The 21,677-nt window shown below is 39.1% G+C and overlaps 2 protein-coding genes and 2 non-coding genes across 10 annotated transcripts in view; 2 read left to right on the forward strand and 2 right to left on the reverse strand.

Moving 5' to 3' along the window:
• Positions 1 to 4,040, forward strand: part of DIS3L (DIS3 like exosome 3'-5' exoribonuclease) — a 34,750-nt gene extending 30,710 nt beyond the window's left edge. For all 4 annotated transcript variants that reach the window (XM_019948601.3, XM_019948576.3, XM_019948597.3 and 1 more), the window contains 5 exons: positions 948 to 1,102; positions 1,203 to 1,381; positions 2,616 to 2,761; positions 3,177 to 3,351; positions 3,439 to 4,040. In XM_019948601.3, coding sequence (XP_019804160.2) covers positions 948 to 1,102; positions 1,203 to 1,381; positions 2,616 to 2,761; positions 3,177 to 3,351; positions 3,439 to 3,747 — 964 coding nt within the window. In that variant the 3' untranslated portion in view covers positions 3,748 to 4,040. The remainder of the gene's footprint in view (positions 1 to 947; positions 1,103 to 1,202; positions 1,382 to 2,615; positions 2,762 to 3,176; positions 3,352 to 3,438) is intronic.
• A 942-nt stretch (positions 4,041 to 4,982) lies between these two features.
• Positions 4,983 to 21,584, reverse strand: TIPIN (TIMELESS interacting protein). 4 transcript variants are annotated; one of them, XM_019948632.3, is made up of 9 exons: positions 21,309 to 21,495; positions 16,896 to 17,132; positions 16,515 to 16,655; positions 16,312 to 16,390; positions 16,035 to 16,110; positions 13,219 to 13,341; positions 12,934 to 12,997; positions 8,320 to 8,526; positions 4,983 to 5,557 (listed from the first exon to the last, which is right to left on the reverse strand). In XM_019948632.3, exons 3-9 carry the CDS (start codon positions 16,645 to 16,647, stop codon positions 5,367 to 5,369), a joined length of 873 nt encoding a protein of 290 aa, XP_019804191.2. In that variant the 5' UTR covers positions 16,648 to 16,655; positions 16,896 to 17,132; positions 21,309 to 21,495; the 3' UTR covers positions 4,983 to 5,366. The 4 variants fall into 4 exon arrangements, with proteins under 4 accessions (XP_019804191.2, XP_019804197.2, XP_019804173.2 ...); XM_019948638.3 differs by lacking the exons at positions 16,896 to 17,132; positions 21,309 to 21,495 and adding an exon at positions 21,502 to 21,584; XM_019948614.3 differs by lacking the exon at positions 16,896 to 17,132.
• LOC117311267 (U6 spliceosomal RNA) lies at positions 6,814 to 6,918 on the forward strand. The gene has a single exon (XR_004525492.1). It is a non-coding gene; the product is annotated as a U6 spliceosomal RNA (small nuclear RNA).
• On the reverse strand, positions 12,129 to 12,264 carry LOC117311481 (small Cajal body-specific RNA 14). The gene has a single exon (XR_004525677.1).
• Positions 21,585 to 21,677: the final 93 nt, after the last annotated feature.

Consider the following 21,677-nt stretch of genomic DNA (forward strand, 5'->3'; position numbering starts at 1 on the left):
GTGCTGCCTGGCATGCAGGATCTTAGTTCCCCGACCAGGGTTCAACGCGTGGAGTCTTAACCACTGGACCACCAGGGGAGCCCCTGGCTCAATAATTCTTGATTTAAAAAAAGAAAAAATCCATTCTTTGACCTGTACAGGATGTTTAAGCTTAAGGGTGTTAGGAATTTAATTCAGCAAGTACCTGGCCACCCACTATGTGCTGAGTATAACTTCATCTCATAAGTTCAGCACATTACTCTTCAGTACTTAAGAAACGTATTTGAGGGAATTCCCTGGTGGTCCAGTGGTTAGGACTTGGCGCTTTCACTGCCATGGCCGAGGTTCGATCCCAGGTCGGGGAACCAAGATCCTGCAAGCCACGCAGCATGGCACAAAAAAAAGAAATGTATTTGAATTCTGACACTCTTTGTTTAAACCTCAAAAGCAAACTAGTTTTCTTTTTTTTTTTTTTTTTTTGGGTGTGTTGGGTCTTCGTTGCTGCACGGGCTTTCCTCTGGTTGTGGCGAGCAGGGGCTACTCTTCGTTGCAGTGCGCAGGCTTCTCATTGCGGTGGCTTCTCTTGTGGAGCACGGGCTCTAGGCGTGCAGGCTTCAGTAGTTGTGGCACACGGGCTCAGTAGTTGTGGCCTGTGGACTCTAGAGCACAGGCTCAGTATCTGTGGCACACGGGCTTAGTTGTTCCGTGGCATGTGGGATCCTCCCCGACCAGGGCTCGAACCCGTGTCTCCTGCATTGGCAGGCAGATTCTTAACCACTGCACCACCAGGGAAGCCCCGCAAACTAGATTTCTATAGTTGAAAAAAGTTGCTTCTGAAATGTGTCCAAAATAAATTTAACTACTGGCAGATGAACGTATTCAGATGGTGAGTGAAGGGTTCCCCTCAGAGTGTTGACTTGTAAATTATTGCTGGGGACTAAATAAAAGTTTTTACATTTTTTTGTCAGGTCCAATAAAGCACTGGCTGATTCTCTGGATAATGCAAATGACCCCAACGATCCCATTGTCAACTGGTTGCTTCGATCAATGGCTACACAAGCCATGTCCAACGCACTGTATTTCTCCACTGGATCATGTGCCGAGGAAGAGTTCCATCACTATGGTGAATGATAAAATTTTATTCTGTGTACCCATAACCTTGAGCAAGTTGTTTAAAAAGTATATCTTTTTGTTTATTTTGATTTTTTGGTTTATTTTTGAAGGTCTAGCATTAGATAAATATACTCACTTTACCTCTCCGATAAGAAGATACTCAGATATTATAGTACACCGACTGTTAATGGCAGCCATTTCAAAAGATAAGAAAATGGAAATTAAGGAAAATTTGTTCAGCAACAAAGATCTGGAGGAATTATGCAGACATATCAACAACAGAAACCGAGTAAGAGGGAATTTTTAATTCTCTTACCCATCATCTCTTTTGCTAACAGAAAAGCTTTATTGTATAGTGGAATGAAGTACCGTATATTCTAGCAAATTAAACGCTAGAATTATTCCAACCAACGAAATAATATGAAAAATCAAAAAGTTTGTTGAGTAGCTCTCAATACATTTACAAATGTTCTGAAGTGACTTAATGTGGATTTATGAGATTTACCACGGGTTAGATGTTTCTCCCAAAATGTAGAAATGTGAAAGATTATTATTATCTTACTACCCAAAGATAATAACAATTCTAGACAATTCTTTTTATTTATAAAATTATCCAATCATACCTGCTGTTTGTCATCTGCCTTTTTTCACTTAACATGTTATTGATAGCACACCATGTCAATATAGTTACATCATTGTTTTAGAAACTGCTTTGTATTCTATTTTATATTGTTGCTAGTGGCCATAATGTTGTACAGCTTAGAACTAGACCATTTGGTGATACATAAGATTGGAAGCTGCCTAAATGTTTAACATTATTTTCTGTATCCAGGGTTCTAGTTTGATACTGTGCAACATTATAGCCACTAGTCATGTTGGTTTAAATTAAAAATTCAGTTCCTCAGTCACACTAGCCACATTTCACGTGCCCAACAGACACGTGTGGCTTGTGGCTACCTATGGGACAACACAGATACAGAACGTTTCCATCATTGTAGAAAGTTCTGTTAGGCAGCACTGTTCAGGCAATCTAGTTTACAACCATCCTTGTGTATACACTTTTACAGACTTCTCACATTTTGCCTGGATAAATTCCTGGTAATAATGAATTGCTGAGTCAAAGGGGCTGCACAAATAAAACTTTCATACCTATTACTAAATTGCCCTTCAGAATAGTAGTTCTAATTTGCACTTCTACCAGCAGGATTTTGGTAGGACAGACTTGAAAATAAAGGTAAGACATAGACCTGGATACTTTTCCTCTTCCTGTATGAACTATAGACAGTTTTTAAATAACAAGTTGTTTTCTTAAAAGAATTTTCTAAGACATTTTTGAGGGAATGAAAAAGGGTCCCTCAAATTTGACTTAATTCATAATAGAGAAGAATGTTTGTATTAATAGTTTTCTAGAACCTAGCCTTTTTTAAAAGTCATTGTTTCTGTGGGAATATGAATCCCATGTTTCTTCTGGGGATGTCAGGGAAGTCCATCATCATGCTTTGGGGTTGTGCTTCTTCTTACAGGCAGCACAGCATTCTCAGAAGCAGTCTACAGAGCTCTTCCAGTGCATGTATTTTAAAGACAAAGACCCAGAAACTGAGGAGCGTTGCATAGCTGATGGGGTTATTTATTCAATTAGGACAAACGGTGTGCTTGTGTTTATACCAAGGTATGTTATTTCTAACACAATAGTTATTAAGAAATCATGGTTAACCTTAAAGTATAGACATGGTATATAAATGGTACATTAGATGTAATTTATTAAAGCATTTATTTTAGCAACTGTTTTGTAGTTATCATATGTACATAATGTAATACATAATTCAGTATGTAAGTAGAAATGGATATTAGAATCTAGTACATCTGTATCAGTCTTAGAGTTTTACTTTGTTATTTAGCCAAACATTTTGTTTCCATCTGCTCAGTGAAATAGGTATTTGGAGGTAAATCAGATGAAAAGTTCTTTTTTTTTTTTGGAAAAGTTGTTTTTAATCTGTAAGAAAAACTAGCATTCTAGATAAGTATACAAAATCTGCATACTAAGAATATATTATCTCTGGATTTTTATTCTGACAATGATTCAGGTTTGGGATTAAAGGTGCTGCTTATCTAAAAAATAAAGATGGTTTGGTGATCTCATGCAGCCCAGATGGCCATTCTGAATGGAAACCAGGATCCCTGCAACGATTTCAAAACAAAATCACCTCTACCACGACAGGAGGGGAATCTGTTACGTTCCATTTGTTTGACCACGTAACAGTAAGTCTGTATTTATGTTAAGTATTGCTTTCACTGCAAAGAACAAAGACTGTGATTTAGTAATATGCATTTTCTCCTCTATGACAGGTGAGAATATCTGTACAGGCCTCACGTTGCCATTCTGATACAATAAGGCTTGAAATAATAAGCAACAAACCATACATGATGCCAGATACAGAACTTTTTCAGCAGAGTTCCCTCTTGCTAAAGAGTGATTTAGTGAAAGAAGTAACTAGATCAATGGAGGAAGCTCAGCTTGCTCAAGAAGTCAAAGTAAATGTCATTGAGAAAGATTATCAAAAATATTGCCAGACAAAGGGAAGAAGCCTGTACACACTTCTAGAGGAAATAAGAGACCTGGCTCTCCTGGATGTTTCCAACAGTTATGGAATATGAAACTCTTCTTACTTCATTAAAAGACCTTTGTCTTACATGAATGTTTTACCTTCTTTTAAACATTAAGATGTAATTTTCTGCATCACCCCATGTCACCCAATCCCTGAGTGGGATTGGGTAGATATTTCAGATATTTGTGAAATGTTTTCTTATCATTAATTTAAGTTGCATGAAATAAAGTACAGTTAGGTCACTATGGAAAGTGGTTTTTCAGAGATAAGTAGATACTGAATCCTGGCTCTGCAAATCATGTTGCTGGTCTTGCTAATAAACCCAGAATTGACTTTTGGTTAGCTTGTCTCAAATCCATTCTTTTACAGTATTAATTTTTCCAGTAATTGCTACATTTGGGTCATAGGCCCCTCTGACATCTGCCAGATTAACTTTTCAGTCACCTTCAGATAATAAGCTCCATCCTGTCCACGTATCCACTTTAAAACTCCCTATTTCGTATTTGACTCAGTCACCCCTGCTGTCCCCAGCACCAATTGGGGATAGGGCTTAGGGAGCCGGGTGGGGTGCACAGGGTAAGGTCTGTTCTCTCAAACCTCCATTCCCACCCTCTCCTTGGATGATGAGTTGCATTGGACTTGCCCTTGCTGGAGACTTGTTACTTAGCACCATCACTCCGCCAGTCTTCCCCCAAAAAAGCAACCTTCCCATGTCCTAGTTTGTAAAAACTAGCTTTGCCTTTCCCTCTCCCCCATGGGAATCTCCTGCCGAGAACCAGACCAACCTCTAAACTTGATTCTCAACGTGGTACTTTCTATCTGCAACTACCCTTCCACCAAGTTGATAAACTCAGGCAGGAAAAACTCCAATTAGGTCCTCCCACCACGTGGCCCTAACACTTCAGCCTCACATTCACCATTCCCAAAGCTCTCATTTCCTAGATTTTCATTTCTATATTATTGTACATGTTCTTCCCAATCCTTGGCATCTCCACCGAATCCTCCCTACGTGCTCTGTGTTCCCCATTATACTTTGCAAGTTTCTCTCCAACTAACTAGTCAGTAAGGTACCAAGGAGCATGTGAACTTCCCCAGCACCTATGCAGGCCAGGCAATGTATCAGCTTTTCACGTGACCCTTTAAGTATTAAAGTGACTCCTCAAAAGACATGTAAACACATATAACAACTGTGAACATTTTACCAAAAGTGTAAAGTGTAGAACTAAATAGCGATGAGAAACTTTTATAAAGCCTCTAGGGATAGTTTGTGAGCTTATTATTTAAAAAAAAAAAAGAACATTAGCATTTATTACATATTTACATCTTAAAACACCACCCAATTTAGTAAAAACAGGGCATTCAATGGCACACTAGCAGTTGAAGCTACTTATTAACTACCAATCATTTTTACAAGGTCATACCCATATAAAAATAAACACTAAGGAGAATAAATAGACAACGAAAGTGGATAAGAAACAAGTATAGATAATACCAGATTTTAAACAGGAATCTATAAAAGTTTCACTATATAAGGATTTTCACTCAAAGTAGGCAAAATGCATCGTCATCTCAAATTTGGAAGATAGCAAGTTAATAGATTTTCTCATTTGAGGCCTATCCAACCTCAGTAACATTTCAAGATGAAGCTTTAACTTACTATTATGTATTTTAAAAGGACTGGTCCAGTGGCATTTTCTCTATTTTTAATTCCTCCTCTTCATTTACAGTATTGGCAGCAGCATCATTATGTGCATTGTCTAGAAGGTCTTTGTTAAATCCATTTGATTCTTCCTCCTTTTGCTCCTCACCTGTACTACCCTCTTCAGGTGTCTGTGTACTGGGTGTGTTCATTAACAAGTCTGCAAGAGAAATCATTATTATTCATTACAAGCACCTGATCCAATCTTACCTAAAACAAACTTCACATGTTTAAATCAGTAGAGATGAAATCTACGATCACTTTAGTTAATGTTAATTATGATAACTTTCTTCCAAATAAAGCCATTTCTATACATGTATAAAATCCATTCAAAATGCAAGTCTTGAACTCAGACTTTTGAATCAGTCAAATGCAACTGTTCTCATTTAAAAAATCACAACTACTAGATAGAAGTTTTTAAAACTCAAATGTTCTTATGAGATGTATGTCAAAGTGATCTACAGTAAAGAACATTTAAGATACTCATTTCTAGTGAAAAATTTTAAAGTCATATATTATAAATATCTTTTGTTTAATTTTTCTTGGCTGCGTTGGGTCTTTGTTGCTGTGCACGGGCTTTCTCTAGTTGCGGTGCGTGGACTTCTCATTGCGGTGGTCTCTCTCATTGTGGAGCATGGGCTCTAGGGCGCATGGGCTTCAGTAGCTGTGGCACAAGAACTCAGTAGTTGTGGCTCATGGGCTCTAGAACACAGGCTCAGTGGTGTGGCGCACAGGCTTAGTTGCTCCATGGCATGTGGGATCTTCCTGGACCAGAGATTGAACCCATGTCCCCTGCACTGGCAGGCGGATTCTTATCCACTACACCACCAGGGAAGTCCCTTAAAGTCATATATTATAAATAGAAGATGAGCCTTAAAATGCTTATTGCCACGTAAACTTTGATAATGACAGCAAGGAAGAACTGTCATCAACAATAGTTGTATCTTCATTAAATTTTTCACAAGGTAGTACAAAACATCCATTTGTTAAGTTAAAAGTTAAATTCATCCTGGACTTCCCTGGTGGCACAGTGGTTAAGAATCCTCCTGCCAATATAGGAGACACAGGTTCGATCCCTGGTCCGGGAAGATCCCACATGGCGTGGAGCAACTAAGCCCATGCACCACAACTACTGAGCCTGTGCTCTAGAGACCACGAGCCTCAACTACAGAAGCCCGCGCTCTAGGGCCCATGTGCTGCAACTACTGAGCCCACGTGCTGCAACTACTGAAGCCCATGCGCCTAGAGCCCATGCTCCGCAACAAGAGAAGCCACTGCAATGAGAAGCCTGTGCACTGCAATGAAGAGTAGCCCCTGCTTGCTCCAACTAGAGAAAGCCCACGTGCAGCAACAAAGACCCAATGCAGCCAAACATAAATAATTAAAAATTTTTTGAAACTTAAAAAAAAAAAATTAGTGCTTGCTTCAGCAGCACATATACTAAAATTGGAATGATAGAGAAGATTAGCATGGCCACTGTGCAAGTATGACACACAAATTCGTGAAGCATTCCATATTTTTAAAAGAGTCATGTACCACAATGTTCATTGCAGCACTATTTACAACAGCCAGGACATGGAAGCAACCTAAGTGTCCATCGGCAGATGAATGGATAAAGAAGATGTGGCACATATATACAATGGAATATTACTCAGCCATAAAAAGAAATGAAATTGAGTTATTTGTAGTGAGGTGGATGGACCTAGAGTCTCATACAAAGTGAAGTAAGTCAGGAAGAGAAAAATACCGTACGCTAACACATTTATATAGAATCTAAAAAAAAATGGTTCTGATGAACATAGGGACAGGACAGGAATAAAGATGCAGACGTAGAGAATAGACTTGAGGACATGGGGAGGTGGAAGGGTAAGCTGGGACGAAGTGAGAGAGTGGCATTGACATATATACACTATCAAATGTAAAACAGCTAGTGGGAAGCAGCCACGTAGCACAGGGAGATCAGCTCGGTACTTTGTGACCACCCAGAGGGGTGGGATAGGGAGACACAAGAGGGAGGAGATATGGGAATATATGTATATGTTTAGCTGATTCACTGTGTTAAACACCAGAAACGAACACAACACTGTAAAGCGATTATACTCCAATAAAGATGTTAAAAAAAAAAAATCATTCTAACTGGAAAAAAATCATAATAATACCACTGAATAAGTTTCACTTGAGAATTTCATTATTTTGGGTGAAACTTGTTTTACAACATATAATCTTCACTACTTACTGTAATTCCTATTTTCCCATTTCAAAAGGAAAAAACTGGATTGGAAATTGACAAAGATAAATGTGACTGTGCGTGCTTCATTCAAAACCAATTTGCAATTATTTTTAAATATAGTTTTAACAAAACTTGTCTAGTTTCCAAACCCACAGTCTGTTTAAAAAACAGCAAATTTTAAGGCAGTTTTAAAAGAGACAAGGGAATCAACAAGAAATCAAACATGACGGCTCACAACAGAAGTGAAACGCTGCAATAAAAAGCATTTTTGGACCTATTCATGTCACAGCAAATGGCTCTAAAGTCCTCAATGGGTACAAAGAATTTTATATGTTTAGGAAAGTACCACAGTAATGTTTTAATTATCATAAAGATAAAATTGTATGTCACATGTTTTAAGGAGTCAGGGAAGAATATGTTTTCGAAAGATCCAGAATCAATTTTAAATGATTAAAACAATTTTTTAAGAGACACTCAGCTACCCAGAAAACCATCCTGGACGCATATATTCTTTGAGGATTCCAGCTAGCTCTCAAGCCCACTCTCTCTCAAATATACATAAGCTTAATATACTATATCACATTTGTCTATTCCTAGAGGTATTTTATTTTGGGGAAGAGTAAAGAAGTTAAAATTTCTAACATGCCCTTGATATATTAATGGTAGCACATAAAATCCAGCATAAAATTTACCATTTCCTAGGGACTGACTACTACTCAGTAGCTTTGCCTGTCTTCTTTCCAAGGCCAGTTGTTTATTTCTCTCAATTCTTTGTTGTTGTTCTTCTGTTAGGCTTCTACTCGACTCAGAAGCAAACTTTGCACTTTCAGATGAGTTTGTCAGAAAGGGATCTAACTCGGTAGCAGTTACATCATGGCCATTATTTTCCCCTACTTCATCTGCAGTAGAAAAGAAAAAATTAGTGCATCTGTAGTGTTAAATTAGTTAGAAAAAGAGCTTATGCAGCTATTAACTGAAAACCAGTTTAAAGCAACAAGGTGCCAGACCTGAAGAAACAATTTGTGAGGTATGAGAATGTTACAAATACATGCCTGATTCAAACAAGTAGAAGGAATATTTATTAATCACTTTAAAGAGGCATTTTAAGTCAAATGGAATACTAGTTTAAAAACATGCATGAACAGAAAGCAAAAGTTCTTAGTTGCTAAAAAAAGAACTTAAAGAATCCAAAGTATATCCTTATTGTGTTTTTCTTTTAATTTATTTATTTATTTTTGGCTGCGCTGGGTCTTTGTTGCTGTGTGCAGGCTTTTTCTGTAGTTGTGGCGAGTGGGGGCTACTCTTCCTTGCGGTGTGCGGGTTTCTCACTGCGGTGGTTTCTCTTTTGTGGAGCACAGGCTCTAGGTGCGCAGGCTTCAGTAGTTGTGGCTTGCGGGCTCTAGAGCACAAGCTCAGTAGTTGTGGAGCACGGGCTTAGTTGCTCCGCAGCATGTGGGATCTTCCCGGACCAGGGCTCGAACCCGTGTCCCTTGCATTGGCAGGCGGATTCTTAACCACTGCGCCACCAGGGAAGCCCTATCCTTGTTTTATATTAAAAACGTTTTAGTAGCTTGCCATATTGTCTGTATGATACACAGTAATGATTTTATATAGGCTATTTTTTGTGTACAGTAAAACTGAGACACAAAGTGAAAAAGGGGAAGAAATTTAGATCTGTGGACATATTTCCAAGTTAACTTTTTAAAAAATTCAGTGCTCTCTACATGATTAGTCTTAATAAATTCTTAAAGTTCTGTACACCAGTTATCTCAAAGTAGGATGTTCCTAAAATGATCCACAGGGTATGAAAAGTAAATACTAGATCTTCCATTTATATTTCATTTAAGAATTACGAAAAATTAAGTTTTACTAACTTATATTGAAAAGAACTGGCAGTGACAAACTATCACTTATCTATATGACAGCTAATCATCTGGTCTGTAAGCTACCTTCAAGACAGCAAGTTCATACTGCGGAAGGGTGGAATTGGGTCCTCACTCATTTTTTAATTTCAGCATACAATGATATATAGCTAATTCTGACTACCCAGTTAAGCAACCTGACATACTATCTATTTTAACCAAAACAACCCTAACAAAATGCACAAGTGGTAGCTTTAAAAGATTTCTGCAAAATAACAAAACACCTGTAGGTAGAAGATAACAGAAGTACAAGCAAGAACTAAGAAGATGGCAAAGCTGACACTTCACCTTCTCTCTGTATCATTCACATTATGGTGTTAAAAAAATAATAAATAACCTCATCAGATCTGACAAGTAGGTAAAAAAAAACTTCATTATCACCAAGACCACCATTGGAAATGAGTTTACAATTACTCTCCTTGTCCTATGCACATATTGTACAGTGAGGTATTAGCTAATGCCAGTAAAAACCATCACAACTAGCAAAATATTTAAAACATAAATACAAACCAGTGAGGTTTAAAAATCATGTATTTAATCCAGCATTTTACAATCTAAGCCCCTTTTGAGGTTTCTTCCTTAATAGTGAAAGACAGAAAGCCATACACTTTTCCTTCCTGATATGGAAAAAAATGTGTCAAGAAACTAAAATACATTCCTTTGTCAGGAAATATTGATGGAGTACATTTAGAAAACATTGCTGGAAAAGTTAAGAAACAAGTATTAGAACCAATTATGCAATATACAGGATTTCTAATATGCTTCACCTTATAGGGCTTATAGGATTCTGAATTAATAGTAATGAAATACATAAAAAACTATTCAATACTTTTCTGTGAGCCATGAAAGGAAAGATCTCTTCAACAGTAAATGACCTCTTTAGTACAAACAATATCTTAACAGAAAATCCATGTGAATATAACCCCTTTTGACTAGGATAAAGGTGGCATTAAAAAAAATTAGAACCACACATGAAATTTATTCACTGCCACATTCATAGGCAAGCTATTGTGGCAAAGAAGCTAAAGCCAAGAATAGTCAATGTGCTACAGGATGCCATCACTCTGGTACATATAAACTAACAGATAAACAAACTACATAATAATTAAAGGGAAATAAGAGCTATTTAAAAAAAGCATAGTGAAATCAGGAATGGGGCTGGGGGTCCAATTTTAACAGTGGTAGGGGAGACTTCACTGAACTGACATTTGAAAACAGTTTGACGCGGGTGAGAGAGTTAGCCATGCAGATTTAGGGGCAGGAGGGAGGGCAAAGGACAGTGTTCAAGGCAGAGTGCAAAAGCCTTAAGATAGAAATATGCCTGGAAGGCTGAAGGAACAGCTAGGATGCAAGTGTGGCTGAAGCAACGGAATAGTAAAGATACCGTCAGGGAGGCAAGAGGAATGGGATAAGGACACAAAAACAAGATTCTATAGGGCCAAGTAGGACAATATAAAGACTGTGGCTTTTACTTTGATTGAAATAAAGAGCCACTACAGGGCTCTGAGCAGAGGAATGACATGACAACACGTGCTAAAAATATAAAAACTGACTAATTTTAAGTAAAACGAGCGAAAAGGGGCAGATGAAAATTTGCTAGTAAACTTCAACAAAAGTCCTTGCACTGGTGAATGAGACTGGAAGATGAATACCAAGATTTACTAAGTGCAGTTAATGATGCTCTACTTCCATTTGGGTTTACGCAACTTAGAAAGGTTAAAACCAAGATTTGGGAGAAAAAACTGAATCTACAACCAAACCTTCAAACCACTGATCAAAAAGTATTAGCCCAAAATTTTTGGTAAAAATTATTCAGTAGAATATTCAATCATATTGTTCTTACTTTAAAACTGCAATGTTAAGGTCAAAAATGTACGTTATATATCATATCAGTACAGCAGTACATGTATTAGAAAAATAAAATGTTCAAAACATTTTTACTGTTGTAGTGCCTCATGCAAAAGTCTGGAGACTATTCTCTTAGGATACAAAGAAAACAGATTCAACAACAAACAAGGCTCTCTGATACAGGCCTCCTCTATGTACCCTATACCGCAACTTGCCTGTAATTCCATGAATGGTGCCATGTTCATTTATGCCTCTGCATAAGTGGCTGCCTCTATCCAAAATCACCTCTGCCTAACTTCTACTGCTTATCATTTAAAGTACTTGTGATACCTCCTCTGTGAAGCTTTCCCCTCTCCTACCAAGCTTTCCCTTCCCCTAGGTAAAAGTAACTGTGTTCTCCTTTGCCCCGTACACTATCCCCTGTTCATCTCCAATTTTAAAAAAATATCAATTAAAAAACAAACAAACAAACAAACAAAAGTTCGATAAATAAACTAACTGACCCAGTAGTATATGCTGTGGGATTTAGACTCTAATAACTAATTCCTTTCCATCTATCAAATCCCATGCCATCAATTCGTACCATACCTTACCAAATAATTAAATCTTGGATTATTTAAATCACAATCCTTCACACTTTCAAAAGCAGTTTATAAATAATTTGGGGGGATTCTATATGGAGCCTGTATTTTCTGCTACATCTATTAAATTTTTTAAAAACAAAAAACAAACATGTATGGAGCCATCGCACAGAAAATCTGATAACTATACAGACTCTGTCGGCAGGAACCATATGTTTTGATGTGTGTGACTGCCTATGGTTGCATTGTACAACTAACAAATGCAATCAATACCAGGAACAGTCACATAGGTCTAACTAAAGTCCTACATACAAGATCTGTACTCTTGTGTGAGATGTGACCTATTTCATCATCAAATTGTTCTGCCTAATTCCTCAGAGCCACTTTTTTTCTTTTTTTTTTTTTGTGGTACGCAGGCCTCTCACTGTTGTGGCCTCTCCCGCTGCGGAGCACAGGCTCCGGATGCACAGGCTCAGCGTCCATGGCTCACAGGCCCAGCCGCTCCGCGGCATGTGGGATCTTCCCGGACCAGGGCACGAACCTGCGTCCCCTGCATGGGCAGGCGGACTCTCAACCACTGCGCCACCAGGGAAGCCCCAGAGCCACTTTTTTATAATGGTGGACATGTATATGAACACTGTATCTTGTCATATATTTTTATTAGCAAGCACTACAAAGGATCAATGGGCCATCATCATGAGTTCTCAAAAGCTCATGTTCTGTGGCTAAATATATTTTACAACATCTCTTAATGGCATACCACCATGTCTTTAAGAAACAAATATCATGTACAACATTCTAGACATACCAAGGCATCTTAACTCACTCCTATTTACTGTACTTTAATTATATACTCAAACTAGACTAAGAACCCAGTCCTGTAACACTGCCTACCCCAACTAGATCCATTTCTAAAAGCAAAATTATTATAAAGTAGATAAACCTATATTCTTACCATTATTGCTAACAAAATCTTCATGTAAAATAGGGAGATCAAGTCGAATTCGTTTTAAACAGGTCTGAAAATAAAAAACATTTTTACATTTTCACTTAGATTTGGGGGAAAACGGTCATTGATTTTACTATTAGTTTCAAAAAAAGTTGTTCAAATAGCTATTATTAGTTCCTTCTCTCTACTAAGACTGAAAATGAAGACCCCCAAAGAGCTACTTAGCCTCACTAATCTATCCTTATACAATTTAGCATTGTGAATGATATTCATAATGATCTCAACACCTACCTGAACTTCCTTTTTATTTCCCAGATATTCAACTCTGTCAATAAAATCTTCAAATTGCAGTTTAGGGAATAGCCTATGCGCCCAGTGCTCCATGTGTCTGATTAGTGTCTTCAAGTCCTCAGCCTGGAACATAAAAATAAAAATGCTAAATAGAAGACTCATTCTCACAACTGACCTTGTCAGCAGATTTTAGAACTGAATAATAGTAACAAAGTCACGTGTCCTTTTATATTTATAAGGTTAATAAACTTTTAAAAGAAACTTTAAGAAGAAAAATATTTATCAAGGGCTTAGAGCAGGTGTCCCCAACCCCCGGCCATGGACCGGTCCACGGTGGGTTAGGAACTGGGCCACACAGCAGGAGGTGAGCAATGGGCAAGCAAGAGAGCGAAGCTTCATCTGCCGCTCCCCATCCCCCACACCCCTCACCACCCCTCGTCCCCCGGGAAAAACTGTCTTCCACGAAACCAGTCCCTGGTGCCAAAAAGGTTGGGGACTGCTGGCTTAGAGGACTGCAGTCTAATAGCACTGGATAGATTTTTAAAAATCAGAGGAAAACAGAAACCCAGTATGAAAACTTAATAAAAGTCAAAAGATAATCACATGTGTCTTTTCAGACCTATAAATACTTGAAAATAAACTTCAATAAAATATGGCAAGATATCTTTTTGAAATAACTATACAAACTGACAGGTCTCTAAACAATATACAGAAAGCACTGAGAATCAGCTCTGTGAAAATATGTTCAGAAATCCCAAGGGCAAAGTACCAAAGACTAGCAAGAACAGTGTAAACATTCTCAGATCATAATACCTCTCTATATTTGAAATTTCAATTTAACATTAGAAAAATTTTTTAATGAAAATGAAAAACAAAGTTTAATAAACTAGAGTAATAAATGAAAAAAGTTTCAAATTCCTGATTTTACTGTACAATATTTTTTTATTTTCTTATAGTATTTTAAAATAGGAGACTGGTTAAAAGCTCTGGATCAGACTGCATAGATTCAAATCTAAATTCTACCACTTAATAGCTGTGTGACTTTGAACAAATCACTTTACCTCTGTGTGCCTTTTTCTTCATGAATAAAACGAGAACATACATACCTCATTGGGTTGTTAGGAGGATTAAGTAATACAAGTAAAGTGTCTGACACAAAGCAAGTCCTCAAATGTTGGCAATTATTGTTTGTGGTGGTATGTGATCTTGTCTAAGAAGCTAATGGTTAAAATAATCAACTCTACCAATAACTCAATATGTAATGCTGAGAACATAATGTCATTTCATTCTCATTCTGATAAAAATAAAAGTTCTTTCAAAAGTTCAATCATCGGGCTTCCCTGGTAGCGCAGTGGATAAGAATCTGCCTGCCAACGCAGGGGATACGGGTTCGATCCCTGGTCCAGGAAGATCCCACATGCCGTGGAGCAACTAAGCCCGTGTGCCACAACTACTGAGCCTGCACTCTAGAGCCTGTGAGCCACAACTACTGAAGCCCACACGCCTAGAGCCCGTGTTCCGCAACAAGAGAAGACACTGCAATGAGAAGCCCACGCACCGTAACAAAGAGTTAGCCCCTGCTCGCCGCAACTAGAGAAAGCTCGCGTGCAGCAATGAAGACCCAATACAGTCAAAAATAATAAAATAAAAATTTTTTTAAATTAAAAAAAAAAGTTCAATCACCTATGACCATTTTCCAGTTGTTGGGGTAGCTGATCAGCCACCTCACAATATCACATTACACCCAAGGGACAGAGAAGAGAAATACCTAAATACAGTGTGAAGTCCCAAGTCATACATGGAGAAAAAAGCATCGAGGATTCAACTTTGTTAGAAAATAGTAGAATTTTCAAAGGCAAAGTACAGAAGACTAGACAAACTCAGAGCCCAACCTCACCCAGTGAAGGAACACAAAATATTTATCCTTTGTATAAGTTTAAAGTACTTATTATGAAAATGATGAAGAGGTCATAAATTCAAAGCATCAATTCATCACTACTACCTGAAAATTTCAATAAGAGCAATGAATTAACCGAGCTGGGCATGGTTTTAAAGTATCTTGATTTATGTTTAGTTTTGTGGCAAAATAGGACACAGACTTATATTCTCCCTTCCTGTCCACCGAAACTAAGCAAGTGTACTACAATTTTCAGCCTCCCAGGTTTGAAATCTTGGGATTAATTTTTACTTTTGTACCTCCCAATCACCTCCAAGTATTATATATTGTTCATCCCTCTACTATTACCCTATCCAGGCTATTTCACCTCATTCTGCTGGTAGTGAAATAGCCTCTGAATTGCTATCTGCCTCCAGATGCTTCCCTCTTTCCAACTATCCTGAATACCACACCAAGATCATGCTCATGCTGTGTTAATGTTACTCTAGCTGGGCCGTGAAATGGAAAGTCGAGGCTCTGCCCTTAACCACTCGCAGTGGAGGCTTAAAACTCTAAAACTCTGCTTCCTTCACTAGATAACGGGACCAACACCTACCCCAGAGATTGATAATGAAAGAATATAATTGAAAATACTTCATAAACTGCAAAGCTCTACAAAGATATCATCTGCAAAAAATTGTATCTACACGCTACACAATTCAAAGAGAATTTTTAAATGTACGTTTGTGCAGAGATTTACAGTTCCTAAATGTCTTCAAATAGTGTCCTTTCTACTACATCATAGTTTCTAAAGAGATATGATGATGAATGATGGTATCTGTGAAACATTCTAAGATTCCTAAGAACATGATAATGGGCCCACAGTCTTATTGATATTTTAAAAAACAAAGGTCTAAAATAAAAATCAGACACTTCTTACCTCATGACCTTTACCTTTGAATTTTGCCTTATCAAACACATGCCTTAATGCTGGAAGCCCTCTCTCTGAAATTAATCTGTGAATAGAAATATGTTTTAAATTTCAAGTTTTCTAAAGCCATCAAGGCCAAACCAAGACCATAAGAAGAAAAAAATATTAACTACTGAACTGAGAAAAATGTCTGATCTCCAAATCATCCCAACCAAAAGCCTGTAACATAAAAGGGAAAAAATGATGGAAAGAAAAGTATAAATATTTAAGGAAATAGTAAATGTACCTCTCAGCATTCAGCTTGGGTATATTCCTTTTAACTGTTCTCTTTGGAGGTACAGGAACAGGTGCTCCTCTCCCTAACTCTGGTGAAATATACCAAGATTTAATATTACTTAAGTAATTTAAGCCTCATTTATAAAATGTATCATTTCTAAGCTGTTAGATGGATAGCTGAACATGGACACCACTTTGGAACCCTATACAGACCTTCTTCAGGTTCAGCTCCTTCACCATCTTCTCTCTCTGGAGAGGCTGGAGGTGGGAATGGAGGAAAAGTTTCATCTTCTGTCTGCTCATAATCTGGTAGGTCAATCAAGCCATTCTCCTGTGGTTCTAGCATCTTTTCCTCTAGGGGGGAAAAAAAGTAAACATGTTTATGCATCCAAGTAGTCTTATTACACAGTTAAGTTCCACTTGCAGCAAAATGCATGTGTTTCAGTCAGTTAAACCATATTTCAAACTCACACATCATGAACTGAAGTGAAGAAGATAAGTTATGGAAAAAAGAACAAAGTTAGAAATTAGAACTGCGTTCTAATGTAGACCCTACCACTAAATAACAATATGATTTTGAGCAAATAATTTTACCTCAACTGTTGAGTTTCCCCATCATAAAATGATGATTTTAACTTTTCAGAGGGTTTCAAACTGTGGTCCAAAGGGGTGTGAAATAGGCAGGGTACAATACTTCACCCCCACTTCAACCAGAGAAGCTTTTTAAAAATACTGTTGGGAATTCCCTGGTAGTCCAGTGGTTAGGGCTCTGCGTTCTCACTGCTGAGGGCCCGGGTTCAATCCCTGCTCCAGGAACTAATATGCCATAAGCTGTGCAGGAGGATCGAAAAAGGAAAAATAAAAATACTGTTTACATATTGGTTTTCTAGTAAGGTTTCCTTTGAAGAAATGGAAATAATCCTTAAGTTGGTAACTTGAAAGAATGTTTTTCAGTACCATCTTACTTGACCTCTCAGAAACATCTGACACTTCTGATCAGTTCCTTTTTCTGGAAAAGTGTTTTTGTTGACTCCTGAAACACAGTACTCAACTGGCTTTCCTCCCTTCCTGGACACTCCTCCTGGATCGTCTTTGCAGATTCATATTCCTCTAACCTGGTCAGTTAGTATCCAAGACTTCATCCTAGGCCCTCTTCACTCAGTTATGCACATGGTTTTAATTTATAGATGACCCATTAATTTTTTATCTCCACCTGAGCATCAAATCTGAGCTCTAAATCCCTACTTCTCATTTTACAGCTCTAAAATTTCTCAAAGGCACCTATAACTCATCATGTATAAAACCAACCTTCTAAATTTTCCCAATTCAATGAATGACACCTATCCAGCTATATATCAGAAACCTGCAAGTCATCCTTAACACTTCATTCCCCCATCCTAAATACCCTGTCCATTTTACTTCCAGATTAACCCTTGAGTCCGTCCATTTCTCCCTATTTCCACAACCACTTCCTAACACTTCTTGTTTGGATTACACCATTACTCCTATCCATTTTGCCCTTTCAATCCATTCTCCATATTACAGTTAAACTGAACCTTTGGAAATGTCAAGCTGATCACATTACTGCTAGGCTTAATTACTTCAATGGCTTCCTACTGCTCTTAGGATAATGATAAAACTCCAAGGCCCTGCAGGGTTTAGCACTTTCCTACTTCTCCAGACTTATTTCACACCATTCTCCATGCTTTTTCTTTCTATCCCTCAGGCCACTAGACCTTTACAAAAGCTGTTTCCTATCTTGAAGGCTCTTCCCTGACTCCTAATCTCTTTCAGATCTCAACCGTCACCTCAGAAAAGTCTCCCCCAATTTTCCTAAATTAAATCCTCCTATGACAAGCGTTCAAAATGTCAAGTACAAGTTTTGTAGCACTCACCCAGTTCCAATATTAGGTTCTATTTGTGTGATTATTTGATTAATGTGTCTCCCATCATAGACTGTAGCTCTAAAAGGGCAATGACAAGGTGGGTCTCTGTGCTCCTCTACTGTATCCCCAGAAGTGATATACAGCCAGTGCTCAAGAAATAGCTGTTGACCTTGGTCCTCCCAACTCGAACTAGCAGAAAACCTGAGCAGTTCTGCAGCCCCAAAGGAGGGCACACCTCCTAACGCCTACTTCAAATGTGGCCAAGAGGGAAATGCACAGGGAAGGGGCTCCTGGAGGGCAAGGCTGGGACCCTGGAGGAGGGGAACAAGGGGGTGGCCCCAGAGAGAACTGAGGTGGCCAACTGAGCTTTCTCATTTCACGTAGCCCAGGAATCCTCACTATGCAATCCATGTGTTTCCTGAACTCAGATGGTGAGAATTATTTTTAGTGAGTTCAGGTCATGGGTAGTGTAATGCATTACCCAAATCTATCAGATTCCTGAGTTTGGGATAACATGAGAGTTCATGAAGGAAAGATATCTCAAAAAATTATCTGAATCTGTTCAGTTCCTGAGTTTATGGATAGTGAGAGTTCTGATGGCAATGATACTTATAATTCCTGTCTAGCAGGATTTAATAACTGCAGTGGGCCACTAAAAAAAGAAAGAAAGAATTTGGTTTTTTAAAAATATTTATTTATTTATTTGGCTGTGCCGGGTCTTAGTTGCAGCACTCGGGATCTTCGTTGCGTCATATGGGGTCTTTACTTGCGGCATGCGGGATCTTTAGTTTCAGCATGCGAACTCTTCATTGCCATATGTGGGATCTAGTTCCCTGACCAGGGATCGAACCTGGGCCCCCTACATTGGGAGCGCAGAGTCTTAGACACTGGACCACCAGGGAAGTCCCTGAAATAATTGTTGAATGGAGGAGTGAAGAATTCCAAAGCTTCCCCAAAACTGTAAAACTACTGGAGCTAGAGGATCTCCAAATTCTCTCCAATTCTAAACTTCCAAGACCACAAGTACATAAAAAAAAACCAAAGTATCAACCATAGGTTTTCAAAATTGGAAAGGCAGTTAAAGGTCATATTGAAGTTCCTTCGGTTAAGTAAAAATGAAAAACACATTTTTCATTTTTACCAAGAAATTTTTTGAACAACGTATTCACCATTTTGTTCCACTACCTTCTGCCATTTTTCAGGTAACTTCATAATTCCATCTTCCCAAAACTTTTTATCCTTCTGAGCAAAGAACTGTTCCAGGTGCCTTTTACAGTCTTCCAGGGAATTGAAATTTTTTCCATTAAGAGAATTTTGTAAAGACTGAAATAAATAGAAATCCGAAGGTTCAATGTCCGGTGAATATGGTGGATGAATCAGAACTTCCTAGCCAAGCTGTAACAGTTTTTGCCTGGTCATCAAAGAAACATGCAGTCTTGTGGTATCCTGATGGAAGATTATGCATTTTCCACTAATTCTGGACTCTTCGTCAAGTGCTGCTTTCAGTTGGTCTAATTGGGAGCAGTACTTGTTGGAATTAATCTTTGGTTTTCCGGAAGGAGCTCATAATGGAGGACTCCCTTCCAATCCCACCATATACACAACATCACCTTCTTTGCATGAAGACCAGCCTTTGGTGTGGTTGGTGGTAGTTCATTTCCCTTTCCCCACAATCTCCTCCATTCCACATTATCGTACAGTACCCACTTTTCATTGTCCATCACAATTTGTTTTAAAAACGGAACGTTTTCTTTACGTTTAAGTAGAGAATCGCATGCGGAAATATGGTCAAGAAGGTTTTTCGCTTAACTTATGTGGAACCCAAACATCAAAGTGATTCACATAACCAAGCTGGTGCAAATGATTTTCAACGTCACTGGTCTACCTGACCGTGGAGCATCATTCAGCGAGAAATCTCCAGCACGAAACTTCACAAACCACTTTTGACAAGTTCGATCGGTCACAGCACCTTCTCCATACGCTGCACAAATCCTTTTTTATGTTGCAGTGGCATTTTTACCTTTCTTGAAATAACAAAGCATAATTATGCCCAAAGTGTTGCTTTTTGTCTTCCATCTTCAATATCAAAATGGCTACACAAAAATTCACCAATTTTGATAAGTTTTTTTTAAAATGCACATTGATATCTCATTGTTTCAAATGAAGTTAAAGACAACTAAGAAGCACTACTAGAGCCATCTTGCAGAAAAAACGAACTTTTGGGTCTCCTTCTATCAATAGTTAAGCCTTCTGGGAAGAAACGGGGCTCACACCTTTGAAGCCAACAGGGAGCTATGAACGAGATAACAGGGCACAAACTATATTAAGTGTAACGATGCAATGCAAGGAACCAGACAAGCCTGGGGTAGGACTTGTCAGGAAACTTGTAGTGAATAAGATAACTCTGTCTTAGGCTTCCCTGGTGGCGCAGTGGTTGAGAGTCCGCCTGCCGATGCAGGGGACGCGGGTTCGTGTCCCGGTCCGGAAAGATACTGCGGAGCGGCTAGGCCCGTGAGCCATGGCAGCTGAGCCTGCGCGTCCGGAGCCTGTGCTCCGCAACGGGAGAGGCCACAGCAGTGAGAGGCCCGCGTACCGCAAAAAAAAGATAGCTCTGTCTTTAACTTCTTGACAATGGTTGCCTAGTCTCTTTTTAGACATTGATTAAGGTCTCTTCACTTCCTCCTCTAGTCCTCAGACTCGCAGAAGGGTGAAGGTAACAAAAAAATTTAATATCCAAATTCGTTCCCAGACCCTTAGGTGTCCAATGCCCAACTTTTTCTAAGTCACCAAAACAGAAGTCCCTGTCGCTAGGAAGTCCTACCAAACTGACTCAATGACCTCCTTGCTACCCAGTCCTAAAACCACAAAACTTCCCATCCCATCCCTCTTCTCCGACTTCCCTTCATCCTCACTCCCCTGTCTGTCCTCTCACTTCAACCACATTCATTCATTCATTCAACATTCACAGGACGCCTCCAGTGTTTAGAAGCCCCGGTACAGAAACTGGAGATATAAAGATCTATCTGACACACGTTCCCTTACACTAAAAGGCCTGGTTTAGAGAGAGACAGACCCGAAACGTAAACAAGAAGTAAAAGCGCCGGCCCTGGTCCCCACCGACCTCCTCTCCGCACAGGTCGCAGCCGGTCAGGCCTCCTTCCTCTCCAGTCCCGATCAGCCCAGGTCCGTCTCAGTCATGTCCTCCTGCTTTCTCACTCCCTCCTTGCGACTTCCCGGCATCCCCGCTCCCCAGCCTGACTCCCTCGGCCGGCTCTCCCCTCGGGAACCCCACTCTCCCGCCAGCCAGCGCTCACCTCGAGCCGACTGCTGTAGGCACAGCACAGCGATCCGCGCGGCCGGGAAACGGTGTATCTCGCGAGACTCTCGCGAGAAGAGTCCTTGGCTTTTGGCGCCAAAAGCCTGGGCGGTGCCTACCGGACCCACCTCCCCCAGGTCCCGCCCACCCACGTCTATCCCCACCTTTCCGGCG

This window comes from Tursiops truncatus, chromosome 2 (assembly GCF_011762595.2).
Source record: "Tursiops truncatus isolate mTurTru1 chromosome 2, mTurTru1.mat.Y, whole genome shotgun sequence".
Lineage (NCBI taxonomy): Eukaryota > Metazoa > Chordata > Mammalia > Artiodactyla > Delphinidae > Tursiops > Tursiops truncatus.